The sequence below is a fragment of the Tupaia chinensis genome, unplaced genomic scaffold (genome assembly GCF_000334495.1).
Source record: "Tupaia chinensis unplaced genomic scaffold, TupChi_1.0 Scaffold000540_1, whole genome shotgun sequence".
NCBI lineage: Eukaryota > Metazoa > Chordata > Mammalia > Scandentia > Tupaiidae > Tupaia > Tupaia belangeri.
The window spans coordinates 243,352-261,421 of record NW_006160053.1 but is presented as its reverse complement, the minus strand read 5'-3'; the positions used below and the strand labels follow the sequence as shown (position 1 = coordinate 261,421).

Below are 18,070 nucleotides of genomic sequence, written 5' to 3'. Positions count from 1 at the left end.
CGCCCCCGGGCCCCCGCCGCCGGAAGACGGCCCCGGGGACGCCCGCCCCCGGCGCGCAGCAGCAGCAGCAGCAGCAACAGCAGCAGCAGCAGCAGCAGCACCCTGGCAAGCAAGCAAAAGAGGTAGGATCTGGTTATCTCCTTGATATATAATAGTTTGAGGTTGAGAAGGGGCTTTGAGAGGCAAGCATAGTCTTAGATCTTCCTATAACAAGGCTCTTGCTGTCAAAGATGCAGTATTCTATATTTTTACTGAGCTTAATAGCAGTGACAGGACAACTCTCATGCTCTCCTTTTTTTGTAGCATGGGACTTGAGAGTTGCAATCCAATGCTGTCTAATGTTCACTAATGAATCACAGCGTAGAAAGAGCAAGCTGTGTGGTGGACAAAGTACTGATTATCTTGTATTCACTCAGACTCTAAGTTGGTGAGAGAACCTTATTTTTCTCAGTGGTACAGCTCAGAGAACATGCATGCAAATTCAGCCCATTGTTGGGGGGTGGGGAGACTAGGGGAGAAACTGGTTGAGCACAGATTTCAAAGTCACAGGCCCCTGATTAATGAACTGCTACTGTAGGTTTGGAGTGGCGAGTAGAAAGTTACAGTTTGATATGCTCATAAATCAAACTGACAAGCTGGCTTCTCAGGCCTAGCTTGCACTTGTCAGCAAACTGCATCAAATATAAACATAATACAAACAAAACATGTTGAAGTAGTTAAATTGATCAGCAGGTATCAGAGCCGTTGTCTTCAAGCTGCCCATTATGCAAACGTACAGGAAACAGTTTTGACCTCCTGAGGCTTTGTTTCTGTTTGGATTTGTGAATAGAATTTCAGACAGCCATCAACTACAGAATAGAAATTGCTCCCTTATTTCTCCGGAGGCTTTGGGCAATCCACATGACTTGCTCCATTATGCAGTCTGTTTTCCAGTGAGCGCATCAGAAGTTTCTCTTTTCCCCAAACTAAAAAGGAAAGGTCTTCCACAGCAGCTTGTCTTTCTCTGAAGTGTGACTGCCATCTCATACCCTCCCGAGTCCAAAGAGCTATGGTTTGTCTTGTAATGCCTCACAAAATTGGAAGTTATACTTTTCCTTATAATAAGGCCACTTTTTTTTTTTTTTTGCCTTGAACATAATTCTGCCTTTAATATATTCCAACAAAAGAGGAGAGGAAGAGAGAGAGCTAACAGGCCTGTCCTATGAAGGCTACATCCCAGTTTACTAATAGATCACTAGAGACCACGTTCATGGACTTCTGCAGGTCAAACTTACTCAGTTGGAAAAAAAAAAAGGGAAGTGTTGTAGAAGTTGACTGTTCCTATAAACTATTATTCTTTTACTCTGGATAAATTTATTATTATCTGCAATAAGCTGATTTAAAAAAAATACTGAACCTTTGTTACATACTATCTCCAGAACTTTTCCATACTCTTGTTTTTCAAATGTATTTTTTAAATGGCATACAATTGTACGTAATTATCACATCCAACATAATGTTTTGAAGTGTATGTACATTAGAGAATGGTTAAATGTAGCTAATTAAAATAAACTATATGAGGTTATTTTGGTGAATATATAATATCCACTCTGAGTATTTTTCAAGTAATATATGTATATATATATATATATATACACACACATATGTATATATATAAAATCATTAACTATAGTCCATGCTGTACAATAGATCTCTTAAATTTATTCCTTCTGTTAACTGTAATTATATATCTTTTGGCCATCTTTTGATGGTAGTTCCTTGGTTTTCTGCTGCTGTTTAGTATTTGAAACAAAGCAGTTGATAATCCAGACTTGTTCACATTCTAAACTTTAGCCATATGATGACCAAAAAACTCACCCAGGAAATAAAACGAGTGTGCATTTTTCTGTATGAGAGCTGTTGTGTAGATCAAGTTCTTTGCTGTTTACTGGCTTGGGTTTTCTGACACCAGCAGCAGCAGCAGCAGCAGTTGGCCGCCCAGCAGCTTGTCTTCCAGCAGCAGCTTCTCCAGATGCAACAACTCCAGCAGCAGCAGCATCTGCTCAGCCTTCAGCGTCAGGGACTCATCTCCATTCCACCTGGCCAGGCGGCACTTCCTGTCCAATCGCTGCCTCAAGGTACATACAAAATCGCACTCTGCATTTCTACTCTTACACGTTCTACCATTTTATGGCCTGTCTACCTTATACCTTGAGAAATTTTGTTTTTATCACCTCAGGTTTATTATTAAAACATGATTGTTAGCATGGTTGCATGATCCATTTTCTTGAGGCTCAGAAATTTTACTACACACTGCTTTCAAGTGTGCAGTAAAGCTGCTTTCAAGTGTCTTATTAGATATTAAATGTGTATTTGTTAGTCTTATAGGCAGAAAATAATTTACAAGGGCAACACAATTCAAGCACTACTGAATATACACTATGGATCTGGTTTACTGGGAAGGCTGACAGCACTCCATTTAACATATGTGCGCTACTGTGTAAGTTTTGTTGACAACTGATAAAGACAGATTAAAGTTGCTCAACTTTGCCCTGAAATCAAAGCATGTAACAGAGAAGATTCTGTAATTCTGTATGGGTACATTCCATACTGTGCTTTTTGGAATCCATTCTATGTCATAGGACCATACTGATCCTATTTTTCTTTAAAATGGCATTTTCTATGCATATATTATAAATTATAGTTTAAAAAAATGCCAATTGTATTGTTATTTTCTGTAAGAAAACTTTAGATATGCTCTGATACTACCATTGTATCTATGCATGACTTTCATGTTTTGAGAAAGTTAAGAAAAAGAAACAGAAACATAGTAGTAACCAATAATTGTGCTTAAATTCTCAATTAAAGGGGGCCAGCAGGAGGCATGGTGGTTGAGGCGTTGGACTCCCACATGGCTGACTGCGTTTCTAGTCCTGGAAAAAGCAGCTGCTTTCTCACTTTCCTTCTCTCTCTCTCTCTCTCTCTCTCTATCTGTCTCCCTGATCAAGTTAAAATAATAATAATAAAAATGGTCAAAATTAAACAAATAATTTTTTTAAAAAAAGAAAAGAAAATCACACTGGCACATGTGCATGTGTGTCTAACATCCCCAGAGAAGAATGGAAAAGAAGGGATTGCGGCATGACCATTCTAGCCCAGGAGGTGATTTTTCACTTGCCCTCTTCGTTTCACTCTGGCTCTCTCCAGCAAGCACAAGCATCCCATAGCAAAAGAAAAAAAATCAAGTTAAATTTATTTATCATTAATTTTCATGAAAGGATATTCTAAATTGTAGTTGAATTTTACTGCAACAAACATGAATCAAGTTTATTTTAGGTTAATTATATTTTTCATAAGGAATTCACATTGTAGTGGCATTTACAGTACAATCTGCTGAACTTATAGATGACACTGAAGAAAATAAAGAAGTAAAAATATAAAAATTAAAATTAAACAAATAAAAAACAATCTTTAAAATGCATTAATCATTGTTTTCTTTTTGTATTTATCAAATTAATGTCTTCTTGGTTTATTTTTCCCAGATTTTCCCCTTTCATTTGACTTCCAGTCTTCTAATTCACCTGACTGAAGCACTTCAAGGAAATAAAGAAAGATAAAGTTTAAATAGCAAAAGAAAAATGCAGTAAATGAATTTTTCTGAGTTATAACAGAGAGAACTCAAATAGACCATAATGTCATCACAGAAATGCATGTTCTAGTCACATAAAGAAATTTCCTTACGTAGACTTCTTTGATAGGAACTACATTAAAATAGAAACAATACATTTTTCTGATAGTTTTTTTTAGGTAAAATTTAAATAAAAATCTGATCGTAGGGTATAATGATAGGAGAATATCACCAATAGGAAAGCATGATCTACCACAATCTTACTTAAATAAAACCATTCATATGAAGATATCAAGAAAGCTTAAAATAAGTGACAGAGCAATACATCGTAACTTATTCAAAGTGTATTTGCTCCACAATATTCTTTTAAAACAAGCATAAAGTATCTCATCAAACAATGGAACTTACTATGATATAGCCATTCTAATGGTTTTGAAACCTTTTTTTTTAAATTTCTGAGCTTTCAAATGATGGAATTATCTTTTCCTTATTCTCCCTATTTTTTTCTATCTTTATTCTCCATAAGAGAGCAAATGTTTATGATGGAGAACATTTAGGAAAATAAAAGGTAAATCTAAAAACATCTGGGTTTGAGCAAAAGATTTATATTTTAAACAAAAAAGGAGAAGCATGTTTTTATTAACCAAGACGAAAACAATCCACCTGGATAAGCATAGGACCACTAATATAGTTGAGGAGCCAGACAGTGGCACGGCCGTAAAATGCAGTGCTCTGCGAGGCTGACCGTGCATGATGTTTCCGGGCCATGACTCCTGTATTCAGGGCCTGGCTGAGGCTGAGAGTGGATTGCAGTGTTGAGCCTCTGTTGGGGTCTGTCTGTCTGTCTGTTTCTCCTTATTTTCTCTTCCGTCTCATGGAAGAAATAAATAAACTTAAAAAAAAAAAAAAGAAAAGTAGTTGGCTCACTGACCATAGTCTTGTTGGTGCCATGTAAGCTACACAAACTGGATCCATCATCATATATTTCACTATTTAGATGATTAAGTGTGTAAAGTATCATCGGGGAAAGCTATCATTCCCACACAGGCAGAGGGTGTCAAAGATACCAGCTATGTTGGAATCTAGGAGTAGACTGGGGAAAAAAAAAAAAAAGCAATGGTTGCATAATGTAAGCCCTAAATCATTTCTGTCCTAGTTTCTGGTTATTTCAGGTAAAAGAAATTTGAAAACTTTTATCATCAGTTTCCCAGTTCAATTTCCACCAAGTTATGATGGGCCAATTCTTTAGCCACAAAAAATAGCCGTATGAAAACCAAATAGGAATAATTTTCAGTGATGGGTGATGTTCTCATTGAGTCTTTTAAAATATGCCTTATTATTATTTTTTTGAGAGAGAGATTTTTGCTATAGGGTATGTTCACTCACCAGAGAAGGGGGGGGAGGAGGAAGAAAGTGAGGAATCACCCCCAGAGGGGATGATCATGATTTCTTTTCTTCTCTTCCATTCTCCTCCTGGGATTTTGGGCATGCATACACACAACATATCTGGTGTGAGTTTCAAGCCACCAGATCCAAGACTCGAATTGTGATCAGCCATGTGGGAGTCCAGCACATTAAACATTATGCCACCAGCTAGCCACAAATATGCTATATTTATGTATTCCTGTGATTTAACACAACTTCTTCAGGCTACTTCTAAAGTTATAACTTCTTCAAACTGTATGGAAATATGTATATAAACATCAGATAAAAATAACTGAATTATAATAATTATATAAATTTTGATAGAGTGACATTTTCCCTAAAGTTATGTAACATATTTTTATATTTTAAATAGTAAGCATTTAATGTCATCATACATTACTGTAATTAGATATTTTAATGTAAAATAGTCAATTAAACTATTATCTCTTAGTACATATATATAAATGTAAAATAGTCAATTAAACTATTATCTCTGGGTACATATATGTGGTTTTTAAATTGAGTGACAGTTGGTATATATAAGTCAAATAAAAATAATGAATTTGTAAACCAATCTGAATAATATACTGATAAAAGATATTTCATTTACAGATAGTGTAGCTTATATATTAATTTGTAACTGTAATTAGTGACAAAATTTAATGACTCAGTACCATTGTCTGTTGGTTAGGAAATAGGAAATTGTGCATGGTACTTTATAATTTGATGTTTTTGATGTCAGATCAAAGTCTGTCTTTCCCAGTGTAAAGTATAGTCACAGCTTTACTATAGCTACATAGACTAAAATACAAGGGAGTTTAGAAAGTGCATGGAAAAATGGAAAAACATATAAGTTTATTTCAATGCAAAAATATTTGACATCAAAAGAAATGTTTTCATAATACACATTTTTTCATGAATTTTCTGAAGGTCTCTCATATATGTTGCAAAAATTTTATTTTACTCCAACTTTTTACATATTTTTTCATGAATTTTCTGAAGGTCTCTCATAGATGTTGTTACATATCTTTGAATTTGTAAGTTATTTATTATTTTTGTTTTACTGCCAGAAAGTACAAGTGTTTCCCATGGAGGCAGAGGGAGAAAGCCCTCTCCAATAAGGCATGGTTACCCTGCAATCTTTTTTTCTCCATTTCCCCATCATCAAGATTTTGGACATCCATACACATGTCCACGTGTTTATCAAGCTGCCAGACTTGGATTTGAACTGTGATCAGTCATGTGAGATCTAAGCTCTCTAGGCACAAAGGTTAACTACTGAGCTATAGAGTAGGCCCTGTAAAAGTTGTTTAAATTATAAGATGCCATTACCAATCTGAAAGACCAGAGAATGCTAGCTATCAGACAACATTATATTGAATTCTTGCCTTGTACAACTATTTAGATGAACTTGGTGTCACAGAACTGTTGAATACGAAAGAAAATGAAATCTTGTGAAATAATATATAAAAATGTTCTTTGTGCAGAATTAGGAATATGCCAAAAGATCATCTTTGGCTTTAGTGTTCAGCCAAAAGTAGCTCTTTGACTTTGACTTCAGTCTCTGGCATGGAAGTCTAAATTGTCAAAGGCTTCTTCACCTCTGCTGCTGGCATCCTTCATCTTTTCTTAATGAGTGATCACGTGCTTGTATAGATCTCCACTGTACCTAATCACAGGAACTGCACCAGCAATCTGACCAATGCACATCATGCAGAATTACTCTGTCCATCTTATTATTTCCTTTCAAGTACCAGGAAGTTTTTGGTTTGTAATTCAGAGGGTAAATCCTCTTTGGAATTTATATGCTGAAACTCCATCAGTGAGTTGGAGTTTCAATGACCATTTATTCAGGAAAAAAAAAAATCTCTGCATAGTTTCCTGTGAATGTCATTATTAACTTTATGTATGAAAACTAACTTTTAAATAACTAAATACATAAAGAAATATTAGATGTGTTGAGTTATGTTTTGAGAAAATATTTTTGATATAGATCAATCTTAACATATATAGGATATCCATTCTAAATTCTAATTATTGTAAGACTACTTAGTGAACTAGCATGTGTAACATGAAAAAGGATTTAATTCCATTTTGTTTTATAAGTCTTTTTTTTTTTTTAGAAATTCTATGTGGCAATACTTTTTTATGTATTTATTTATTTATTTATTTAATGTTCATTTAGTTATGTGAGAGAAAGAGCCAGGTAGTCTGGATAGGATATTCTAACTGTGATCCTCTCCCTAGCTCTGCAGCCAGCCAAGAATATAGTCAGGTCCAGTATTCTGAGGCAGACCCCGGACTGAAACCCTTAGCTTTCCTACAATTCCAGCATTGCTCAGCCAAGCCCCTACTGCCTACACAGGTGGGCTTATTTGCCGTTCTTTATGTCTTGAGAGGAAGCAGAACATCAACTTTTAGCATCAGTATTAAAATTTCATGATGAAGAAAACTGAAAAAATATTTTTTTGTAATTGAATATCAAATTTAAAAAATTTAGCCTATAAAAACCTAGTAGTAAAATTGTAGTAAAAAGGTGTTTTTTTCTATCAGATATATTCCTGGACCCCAGAAGTTCCTTCTTGGGGAATATTTGGTCTTTGGTTTCGGTTTCAGCCTAACACCTGTTGTCACCCATTGTGAGTTGGCATTGGAACATACACGTATTTGATGCATCCTGCATTAGATGCACATTTTAAAGTCAGGCATTGCACCTTTAAAGGTAATAGTACACCTCTAGTCAAATATAAATCATTACCACCTTGGGTTTGCAAAGTATAAATGAACACGTAGATCTCTGAAGGATTCTCCAGAAACAGCACTGTCCTCTGGAGAGGAAGACTGGAGACCCAGAAGACGGGGCTGGGAGGGACTGTGTACCTTCTCTGGGATTTGACTCCCGGGCAATGTGTGTAAACCGATTTTTCAACATGTAAAATTTAAGATGAAATGTGAAACGTACATAATAATGTCCCAATAATTCAAATTAAAGTTTTGAAATCAACTTGGATTAACAACTTGTATATGATATGAAACTTCTACTAAATTTATTTTTATTACTTTTAATTATAAAGTGGAATAAGCAAAGTGCCATTAAAGAAGTTAATTAAAAATTCACAGTAGACTTACTTTACCTCATAATGTACACAAACTATGTATTAAACATTTAAAAAAGGAATTATTAGACATAAGAAAAGAAAGACATTCAAGGAATTTCTTTTTTTAGTAAGAAAAAGCTGCTCATGTAATTTTTACTAATAGGTAAAGCTATTGAAGTTTTTAAATTTTATGTACCCCAGGGATAGATAATCTATTGGGTTTTCAGGAAGTTAGGACATATTTTTGCAAAGAAAAACATAGGTAAATACTTCATGACTTTTCTGATGAACTAATAGATGTGAATTATCAAATTTTAATTAATTTTTAGCACAGTCCTTGACACTTTGTTTACTTCACAAATCCTGAATGCAGAATTAAAGAATGACTATTAAATCACTCTACCTATGGTATAATGTGCAGTTTCGATAAGGATCTATTCTTGGCTCACTCATGTCCAATGAAAAAAGTAAGTTTATTTTTTGAAAGAAAGAACCGAGAGAGAGAGAGAGGGGTCGACCCTCGACAAGTCTTGTCGTGTCATGTTCACCCTATATGTAGCCTTCCAGCCAGACAGGATGTCAGGCACACCCCACATGGTTGGGTCAACCCAGGAATGAAGCCCAGGGCCTTCCCACATCGCTCTAGAATCATGCAGCAGTGCCCTACAGCCTGCACCACAATGACAGTCTTAAAATGTAATCGGTTTTCCATAGTACTGGCAAAGAAATAAGAATAAGCGCAACCAGTCATCCTGGCTTTTATAACATGGTTTTTCAATGTTTTTGTGGAAATTTAAAATTACATAATTATCAGACATTTTGGCATTGGGATTATATATATGTGTGTGTGTGTTTGTGTGTATGTGTATAGTTATGATATTAGGCAATACTGCATTATCTTAAGATAAAAGTTGACTGCTATTCTACAGTCAGTGGCCTAGTGCACTGATTCCCATAGTCTGTTTACCAGCACACTGTATTCCAGCCAAACTGAAAAACTCTTTCTAGTAATATTCATCAAGCCTTCCCTTACTGCAGACACCCTTGTAGCCACTGGGGACATAGAAGTGAAGAAAACAGACAAAAATTCCTATCATCATAAAATAAACATTTTAGTGTAGAAGACAGACAGTAAATAAAGTGAAATATATGCTGGTGAGGGCCAAGGAAAAAAATAAAGGCAAGTACTAGGGAAAAAAAAAAAGCAATAAAAGGAAATAGGAGGAATGGAACTTTTAGATAGGTGGCTAAGGAAGGAGTTACTTTGTTGGTTTTTTGTTTTGTTTTGTTTTGTTTTAAGAAAGAGAAAGAGATTTTTGCTATAGGGTGCATGTGCTTGTTGAAGAGACAGAGAGAGGCAGAAAGTGAGAACTCACCTCATTCTCCTCTTAGGATGTTGGGAGGCACACACACTCCCAGCGTGAGTTTTAACCCACTGGGTTCGAGACTCGAACCATGGTGAGAGTCCTGTGAGGTAACCTAAATTTAGCCATCCGCCAGTTCCAAGAGTTTTAAAATGAGGAAATATGAATAGTGACCTGAAAATGGGAGGATGATTTGCTACCTACCAGCTCTGGAGCACAATAATTAGTGTGCCTTAGGTTCCAGCCCTCAACTCTAAAAAGGGGATAATAGTAGTAGTAATAGTAATAACAAAAATAATAATAATGATGTTGCCTATTAGACTAGTTTAATATGTGAGAAGCACTTAGAGCAGTGTCTGGCATCTCAGAAGCATTGTATAAGGGTCTCCAAAAATACTAATGGAAAATTAGTATTATAAAAAAAAACTATTTTTGAATTTCATCTTTTTTTGGTATTGAAATAGATTTGCCCCCCCCCCTTTTTTTTTAAATTTGTTAGAGGTTAGGTATGCTCACAGGAAGGAGACAGAGATTGAGGGAAGGAAAGTGATTCAGCTCTCCCCCAGGAGATGGTTGTGCCTCAATCCCTTCTCCCCCATTTCTCTCTCCTTTCTGGATTTTGAGCACACATGCACACATTTTCAGTGTGTTTTTCATGCTACCATACTCAGGGCTTGAACCACAGAGTTGGTGGGATCCAGCCACCTTAACCATCATGCTGCCAGCTGGTCCTAAATTCACATTTTAATTCCATGTTTTCTATTAACTTTTTAAAGTCTCTTCATATAAGTATCTGTTAAATAAAGCAGAGAGGAAGAAATCTGTAAGAGAAGTAGAGTTGGTGTTGGAGGAGAGTGAATTTTATATTCAACACTTAATTTTGAACGTGGAAGACTTAAGGAAGGTTATATGGCCATGTCAGGTAGAAAGCCTATAATTAAGAGAAGGCTAATTCAATTAGTGAATCTTAAACCTATGCCTGGTATGTAAGGGTTATATAAATTATTGCAATTATTACTATATCGATAAAAAGATTGATTTTTCCCCCTCAGATGTATTTGTGAAACACTGAATGGAGAGAAGAGATACACGTTTTCTTTGTTACTAGATGTCTCAAAATTGTTTTACTTGAATCATGGATCTCTGAGATAGAGACCACAACCTATTCAGTTAACATTTGTGAGAGTACTTTTCAGCAGAACACTATGTAGGAAATGCTGAACTTGCTAAATTACTACCTGAAAAATAACCTAAGTGAATTCTTGCAAACCATCAAGGCTTCAAAACTCATAAAATTTTCAAAATTGTATGAAATTGATACTCGTTTCATATTCATAAATAGTTTTGTATGCATAGAAAAGAGCTAAGACATTTTTAGATGTGAAAACTTTGTCTTGGGAATAAGGTAAGTTTTCTTTAAAAAAACCTTCCCCAGAAAGTTATCTACACATTGAAGTTATCTGCGAAGCTTCAAAACTACTGATATCTGTGTTCTACCACTAGAATTGTATTCAGTTTCATTGGTCTGGGCTTGTAGTCAGGGACCTAGAGATTCACAAATATCTCCAGGGGAGTCTAAAATGAAGACATTTTGGGGAACCACTGCTGCTATGAAGAATCTCTTTTTGACCTAGTTTATTCTCTGCCCCTTAACTATAGTATTTAAAAGTCATTTCCTCCTGCTTTTAATGAAGAACCATTATTTGCATAGTGAACAGGTTATATTTATTCATCAAGTCTTTGTTGAGTGCCTACTAAGTGCCTAGCATTCATTGCTTTATCATTGTATTAGCATGTCTATATCACTAATTTTCAGTACAAATCAATAGTTACATGGAAATCTACTTTTAGAAGGTAAGTGGATACTTAACATTAACAAGTTATATTATTAATAAAATATCCAACATAAATTATTTATAACATCGTTAACTGGTTTAGTCTATGAAAATATTTAAGAGTCTTTAGACAAGATATAAAATGTTGTTAGCTACTCAGTTGGTGTTGGAGTCAGTACCACTTGTGATTTTTTTAGACATTGGTCTTACATAGTAGCAATGCTGGTAAATCATATACCCTTTAAGAGCCATGAAATTTCCATGCAGGAACTAACATGTCTTCAAGAATGATACAATTATGTTATAATCAATGAAATCAACAAATATTTATTGAGCACATGCCCAACACTGTTCTAGCCACTAGGGATATACTAGTAACATAAGAAATCCCTACACTTATAACATTGAAATTGTAGTGGAGAGAGACTGGTGATAACAGGAAATAAATAAATCCCGTAGAGATGGAGATAGATGGCAGATATATATTGATAGATGATAGATAGATATAGATAGATGATAGAAAGATGTAATAGTTTAGCAGATAAACACTCTGAAGAAAAGTAAAGTAGATGCCAGCCCATGGCCTAGTAGTTAATGGAGCTGGATCCCACATGGCTGATCATGGTTTGAGTTCTGACCCCTATAGCTTGGAAAATATGTGGAGCACATGGATGTGCGTGTCCAACGTCCTTACAAGATGGACAAATAAAAGAGAAGGGATTTCGGCATAACCATGCTTTTAGGGTGCCTTCTCCCTCTCTCTGCTGAGTGCATTGCCCTCTGGCAGCTAAAAATAAATACATAATGTAGGGTAAGGAGTTAGGGAATTCTAGAATGCCAAGTGGGGAGGGGTAGTGGTTGATAGGACAGTCAAAGACTTCTCGAAGGGGAGGACCTTTCATTCATCTCAGTGAAGGGAAGGAGGAAGCCAGGGGAAGATCTGCAACTAGAGTAGCCCAGGCTGTGGGGACAGCCAGAGTAAAGGTGAAAAAGGAGCACACGGTTGATACATTTGAGAAGCAGCAGCTCAACGATTGAAGCATAGTGATAGTGTGATAGGGGAGGTCAAAGAGAAAGGCAAGTGGGATTTTTGTTTGTTTTGATTTTTTCTAAGTGTTCTAGAAAGCCTTTGCAGGCTTCTCCTGGGAAGTGACATGACCTAATTTTAGCTGCTGTGTAAAGATAAGTAGAAACCCTATTCAATGTAAAGAGAAAGCAAGAAGACAGTTGGACAGCCGTAGCAGTGGTCCAGGCTGGACACAGCAGAGCAGAGCAGCAGCAGGTGGGATGGTTAGCGCATGGTGCCGAAGGCACATTGGTGCCATCATAAGAAAGGCTCTGCTGATGCAGTTTTCCTCTTAGGACACCTAACATACCCATTCAGATGGGCAATCAAGGTTAGAAGTCAGAATTCCAGGTGAAAGCTAAAATAAAGCAATAGTTAATGATCTTTATATGAAAATTATTTCCTATGTGACAGAAAAAAAATGTGTTTTGTATAGAGCTACCTTTTTTGTTTTAATAGGAAAAAAAATAGTATTTTTAAGAACATTGGAAACCTGAATTGTCTAGTTTTGGCTTTATCCTCAGGCTTTGTCTTACAATCTGAAGGAACCAGAATCACCAAAATGATAGCTTTCAATAAAGCTACTTGAATGAAATTGTGAACAGAATAGCAATTTAAGGTTACCATTGTAATGAATAATGTGACCAGAACTTAAGTTTGGAACAATGAGCATTCTTCTCTCCACAACTGCTTACCATTGTGTCTGGATCAGCCATTTTTCCACCTGTAGGTGGAGGTGAAGGGGCTCCTTCTCCTCCTCTCTCCCCTGACTATTCCAGTTCATCCTCCCTATACACTTTCTAGGCTGATCGGCATCACTGAAGCACCTACTGCAGACGTGTGTTAGTTATGGAGTAGCACTGCCATTATTATAAGTTGCAGGTGCACATAGAAATGAAGAACACAGAGTTTGGAGCTACAGGGCATTGGGTTTGAATTTTGTTCACTGATTATGAGTTGAGTGATTTAAGGCATCAGATTTAATTTTTCTGAGCCTCCTGGTAGATATAATATGACCTATTCCTAACCTCAAGTGAGGTTAACTGAGATTAGGAATATAAAGCACTTGGGAAAGTACCAGAGTATAGTAAATGCTTAATAAAGGATAGCAGTTATGATTACAATTTAATTTTCCTTTGTACATTTTCATTCAATAGTTTTATTTTTTTTTCTTTTATGAGATAGACGGGGAGAGAAAGGGAAAGGGCAATGAAGAAGGACAGAGTAGGTATTTTTGACAGGGTCTTTCTGTGTTGGGATCCTCCTGTCCCAGTTTCCCAAATAGCTCAGATTACAAGTGTGTACAACCATACCATTTGCCTTGGGGCCTGAGCCCATGCCTTCCCTGTGGCTTCCAGCTTCCCAAGTGGTGGCGATACCTTTGTACCACTGTGGCTATATCTTAATAGTTTTAATACTTAAAATACTTTAAAATATTGCTTTAAGAGTGAAGGTACTCAAGTCAGACTGCCTTGACTTGAATCACAGGATTACCATATGTAAGCTTTGTGATCTTAGAAACTTTCTGGACCTCTCTCTGTTACTTTACCCAAAAATTGATTAATAAAAAAAAAAAAAAACTCTATTAGATTATAATGAGGATTAAAGAGCCTCATGTATATAAAGAATATATGAAGGTACAGTACACATTTAATACTATTTTTAAAATAATATTCTCTCAATATCTCCAAAGTTATAATTAAAAAAATAAAAATTATGCCTAACTTTTCTATGTTGTTACATAAATTCTATAAGTTTGTGTAATCTGAATCAGGAAATTATTTAAAATGTGCTGTGCCCAGCATGATTAGCACACTCTGTAGCATACTGGACTGCTGTACTGAAAGCCACCTGTGGGTGGCTTCGGATCCCTGGGTCTACCTGAAAACACAATGGGTGTGCACTCAGGCACCCAAGATTGTGAGATGCTAGAGGACTAGGGAAGGGGGATTGTTGTGTGATGTGACCCTGTCAAGGGTGTCCCTCTCTCTTTTTTTCTCTCACTCTTTCTTGCATGGGGACACATGCACCATAATTTTTAAAAAGTATAAATAAATAAATAAATAAATAAATAAAAGAGTAGTTGATTTAGTCAAGTTATAAATGAAGGACAGGCTTATATATTGTCTGCTTAATTGATCAACGAAGGTAAGCATGTTGATTTATTCAGGATTCCAAAATGAAATTCATTTACTTAGGTAACCTCCCTGAGAAAGAGCAAAATAACCAGATAATTGTCAAATCTGTTTTCTTTTGAGTGTTTACCTTTTTTCCCTGACTTTTCTGTTTTCCCTCCTTAATTTTTCTATTTTCATTTCTTTTGATTTGTGTTATTTCTAAAATTATTCTTTTCAATTCCTTATGATAAAAATTTAATACTAGTGATAAGCAAAACTTCTCATAAAAAATTAAACAGTTGGGGGGACCAGCAAGTGGTGTAATGGTTAAGTTGCTGGACTCCCATGTAGTAGACCGTGGTTTGTGTCCCAGATCCAATGGCTTAAAACTCTGGGAGCGTGTGCTTGTGTGCCCAAAATCCTGAGAGGAGGATGAGGGAGAAAGGATTGCAACATGATCGTCCCTTCATGGGGGGAGTGATTTCTCACTTTCTGTCTCTCTCTCTCTGGTGAGGGTACACACCATATAGCAAATAAACAAAAATACAAAAACAAACGAAAACAAAATCTCTCTAAAAAGAATTGAATATGTGGGCTGGTAGGTGGCAAGGAAGTAAAGGCGCTATACCTCACATGACCAACAGTGCAGTTCGTGTCCCAGACACAGCAGCTTGAAAATCACACTGGGTGCATATGTGTGTGTACCCAAACTTGTGAGAGGAAACTAGAGGAAAAGGCAGTAGTGTGACCATCTGCCCTGAGAGTGATTTCTCACTTTGTTTCTCTTTATTTCTCTCTGTTTCTTTATGGTGAGTGCACCTGCCCTATAGCAAAACTAAAAATCAAACAAATGGTTAAATACAAAAATTTTAAAAACAGCTTTATAAAGGAAATTTAATAATTATTTTTTAAATGAATCTTGTAGGTTTTTCTCCTATTAACCCTAGATATTATTCCCAATACTGTTATCCCCAGTACTATTCCCAATTGGGTAGTCTTTGCAAATAATTGATTATCCAAGAGCAAAAGTTATGATGCTGATGCAAAAGAGATTTTTAATTGTTTATTAATCAATGCTAATAACATCACATTCGATATTGGCACCAATCCATCAATGATACAAAGCTCATTATTTGAACTTTACCAAGTTATGTTAGTGGGGCTTTTTTTTATTTTATAGCTGGCTTAAGTCCTGCTGAGATCCAGCAGTTATGGAAAGAAGTGACTGGAGTTCACAGTATGGAAGACAATGGCATTAAACATGGAGGGCTAGACCTCACTACTAACAATTCCTCCTCGACTACCTCCTCCACCACTTCCAAAGCATCACCACCAATAACTCATCATTCCATAGTGAATGGACAGTCTTCAGTTCTAAATGCAAGGCGAGACAGGTAAATCTCATGCGCTTGCTTCCATCATTATCTACCACCAGATGTTATATTCACGACGGAGAAAACAAAAAAATACTAATTTGTACTTAGAACAAAATATTAAATAGAAATCTTTAGATTATTTATATCATACATATTGTTTCATTATCAAAAAAGCAGTTCAAACATCAACAGTTGGATGGATAGAGTTGGGGAGTTTGCCTAAAGTTTATTTATGTGTAAGTGCATGTGGATAACTGTGTCAATATGTTTTATGAGTAAACTCTTGTGATTTATCTGAGAACATTATTATGAGAACATTTTATCATTTTTCATATTAAAAACAGTTTTTTATTTCAAGTAATTAAAATGCAAATGTTTTAAACATAAGCTTAGAAATTAGAAACTAGGTAAACATATATCTCTAAACACAGGTATGATAACCTAGAAGCTAGGAAACTTGATTGGCCTTTTCTATGGTTGTAGCATGATGGAACTTGTAAATATATAAACTTTTATTTGTGATTTCTGAATTATTTTGACTAAAAATTATAAAGAAAAATGCTTTGTCTTCAGTTTCCAACGTCAAATACATTCTGTTGGGTAATTTTCAACTGTTTTATTTTAGGTTTTTAGAAACTTCCTTTGTAAAAGGAGCACCCCTGTACTTTAGTGTGTTTAGTTCCACTTATTCAGGCATATTGCTGAATAATAATCTAGTCAAGCCTTTTAAAGTAATTTGGATAAAGTATACAAGGTAAAATATTGTTCTAATTAAAAGATCTCTTTTTGAAATGAGAAATGTAAGTGTTGAGTTTATCAAAGTGGCTTAGGCTCATATTATATATAGCTCCAAAATTCAACTGTAAGTGTAGTGGATTGATAGATGCCACAGTTCTTTGCCATAAACCAATAGTTTAAAAAAAAAAAACATGTATTTAATTATAGTACAGCTTTAAATAAAATGCTATAATTTGGTGGTGCTTCCGGACTTCAATTGACTTGAATAGAAAAAATTTTGTTAACTTTTATTATTATTAAAATGGCATGCCTCGGAATGCATTCACAATGTTGTTTTAACTGAGATTAATTTGATGATTATATATTTCGTACCTTGATTTCTCTAGGATCCTACTATCTTATGTAATACTAAACTTATTGAAATTCTTTGATAATTGTATGATGATATAGCTAATGAATACTCTCCCAAAGTAGAATTTTTAACTCAGTTGTAACTAGTAGAAATATATTTGCATCAAACATAAATATTAAACACTTTAAATTATCCTGAAGGTCCCTATCTTCTTTAAAAAGAGCATTTCAAAAATCTTATGTTGACTGTCCTATTATTTTCTTAAAAATACATTTTTTTTCCACTTGACCACATATGAATGTATATTTTTTTATTTGGAGGTAAAATGTTACATTAAGGTCATATGGCAGGATTAGCATATGATATTATACAGTCCTCCTAGTTTTTCATCCTTTATTAACAGTCATCTTTGGCTCTATTTCTCCTCTAATTGGAACATCATCTAGCCTTGGCAGTTGAACTATTCAATAGAACGATTAAATTTTTCTGACTGCTCTGAGCTGAATTGACCTGTTTTGACCTGTTTGTCACTGATCGTAACCTGACAGGCGCTAGCAGCCTGCAACGATTATGGCTTTTTGAGATGAATCTGACGTCGTGTTCTTTTGCTACAGCTCGTCACATGAGGAGACTGGGGCCTCTCACACTCTCTATGGCCATGGAGTTTGCAAATGGCCAGGCTGTGAAAGCATTTGTGAAGATTTTGGACAGTTTTTAAAGTAGGTTTTCCACTTTTTTGGGGAGAGGGGAGTGAGCCATATGGGAGTTTTAGGCACATTATTGTAAATAAACAAAAGATGAAGAAGAGAAGTAAAGGTTCCTCATATGTCATACTGTAAGTTTTCTGCATGTTCCAACAAGTGGATTACTAAAGTCAGGTTATAAAGGTGAACACTTCACCTTCATCTGTTCATGAAAATCTTTTATAAATCATTAGTGTTAATAGCTGTCACTAATCATTGAGAGGCATGTTTCTAAGGTAGGATTCTCTTAAATGTCAACATTCTACTAATAATTTCAGGTAATATGTGAGTATATATATAAATATGTTTTACATATACTAATACATATATATATATGTATATACATATA

At 35.4% G+C, this 18,070-nt stretch overlaps 1 protein-coding gene across 1 annotated transcript in view; it reads left to right on the top strand.

Moving 5' to 3' along the window:
* The window catches only part of FOXP2 (forkhead box P2), a 328,025-nt gene that overhangs the window by 254,006 nt on the left and 55,949 nt on the right, over positions 1-18,070 (top strand). The window contains exons 7-11 of the mRNA XM_014591194.2: positions 10-122; positions 730-732; positions 1,952-2,117; positions 15,693-15,906; positions 17,593-17,697. Of these exons, the coding sequence (XP_014446680.1) occupies positions 10-122; positions 730-732; positions 1,952-2,117; positions 15,693-15,906; positions 17,593-17,697 (601 nt within the window). The remainder of the gene's footprint in view (positions 1-9; positions 123-729; positions 733-1,951; positions 2,118-15,692; positions 15,907-17,592; positions 17,698-18,070) is intronic.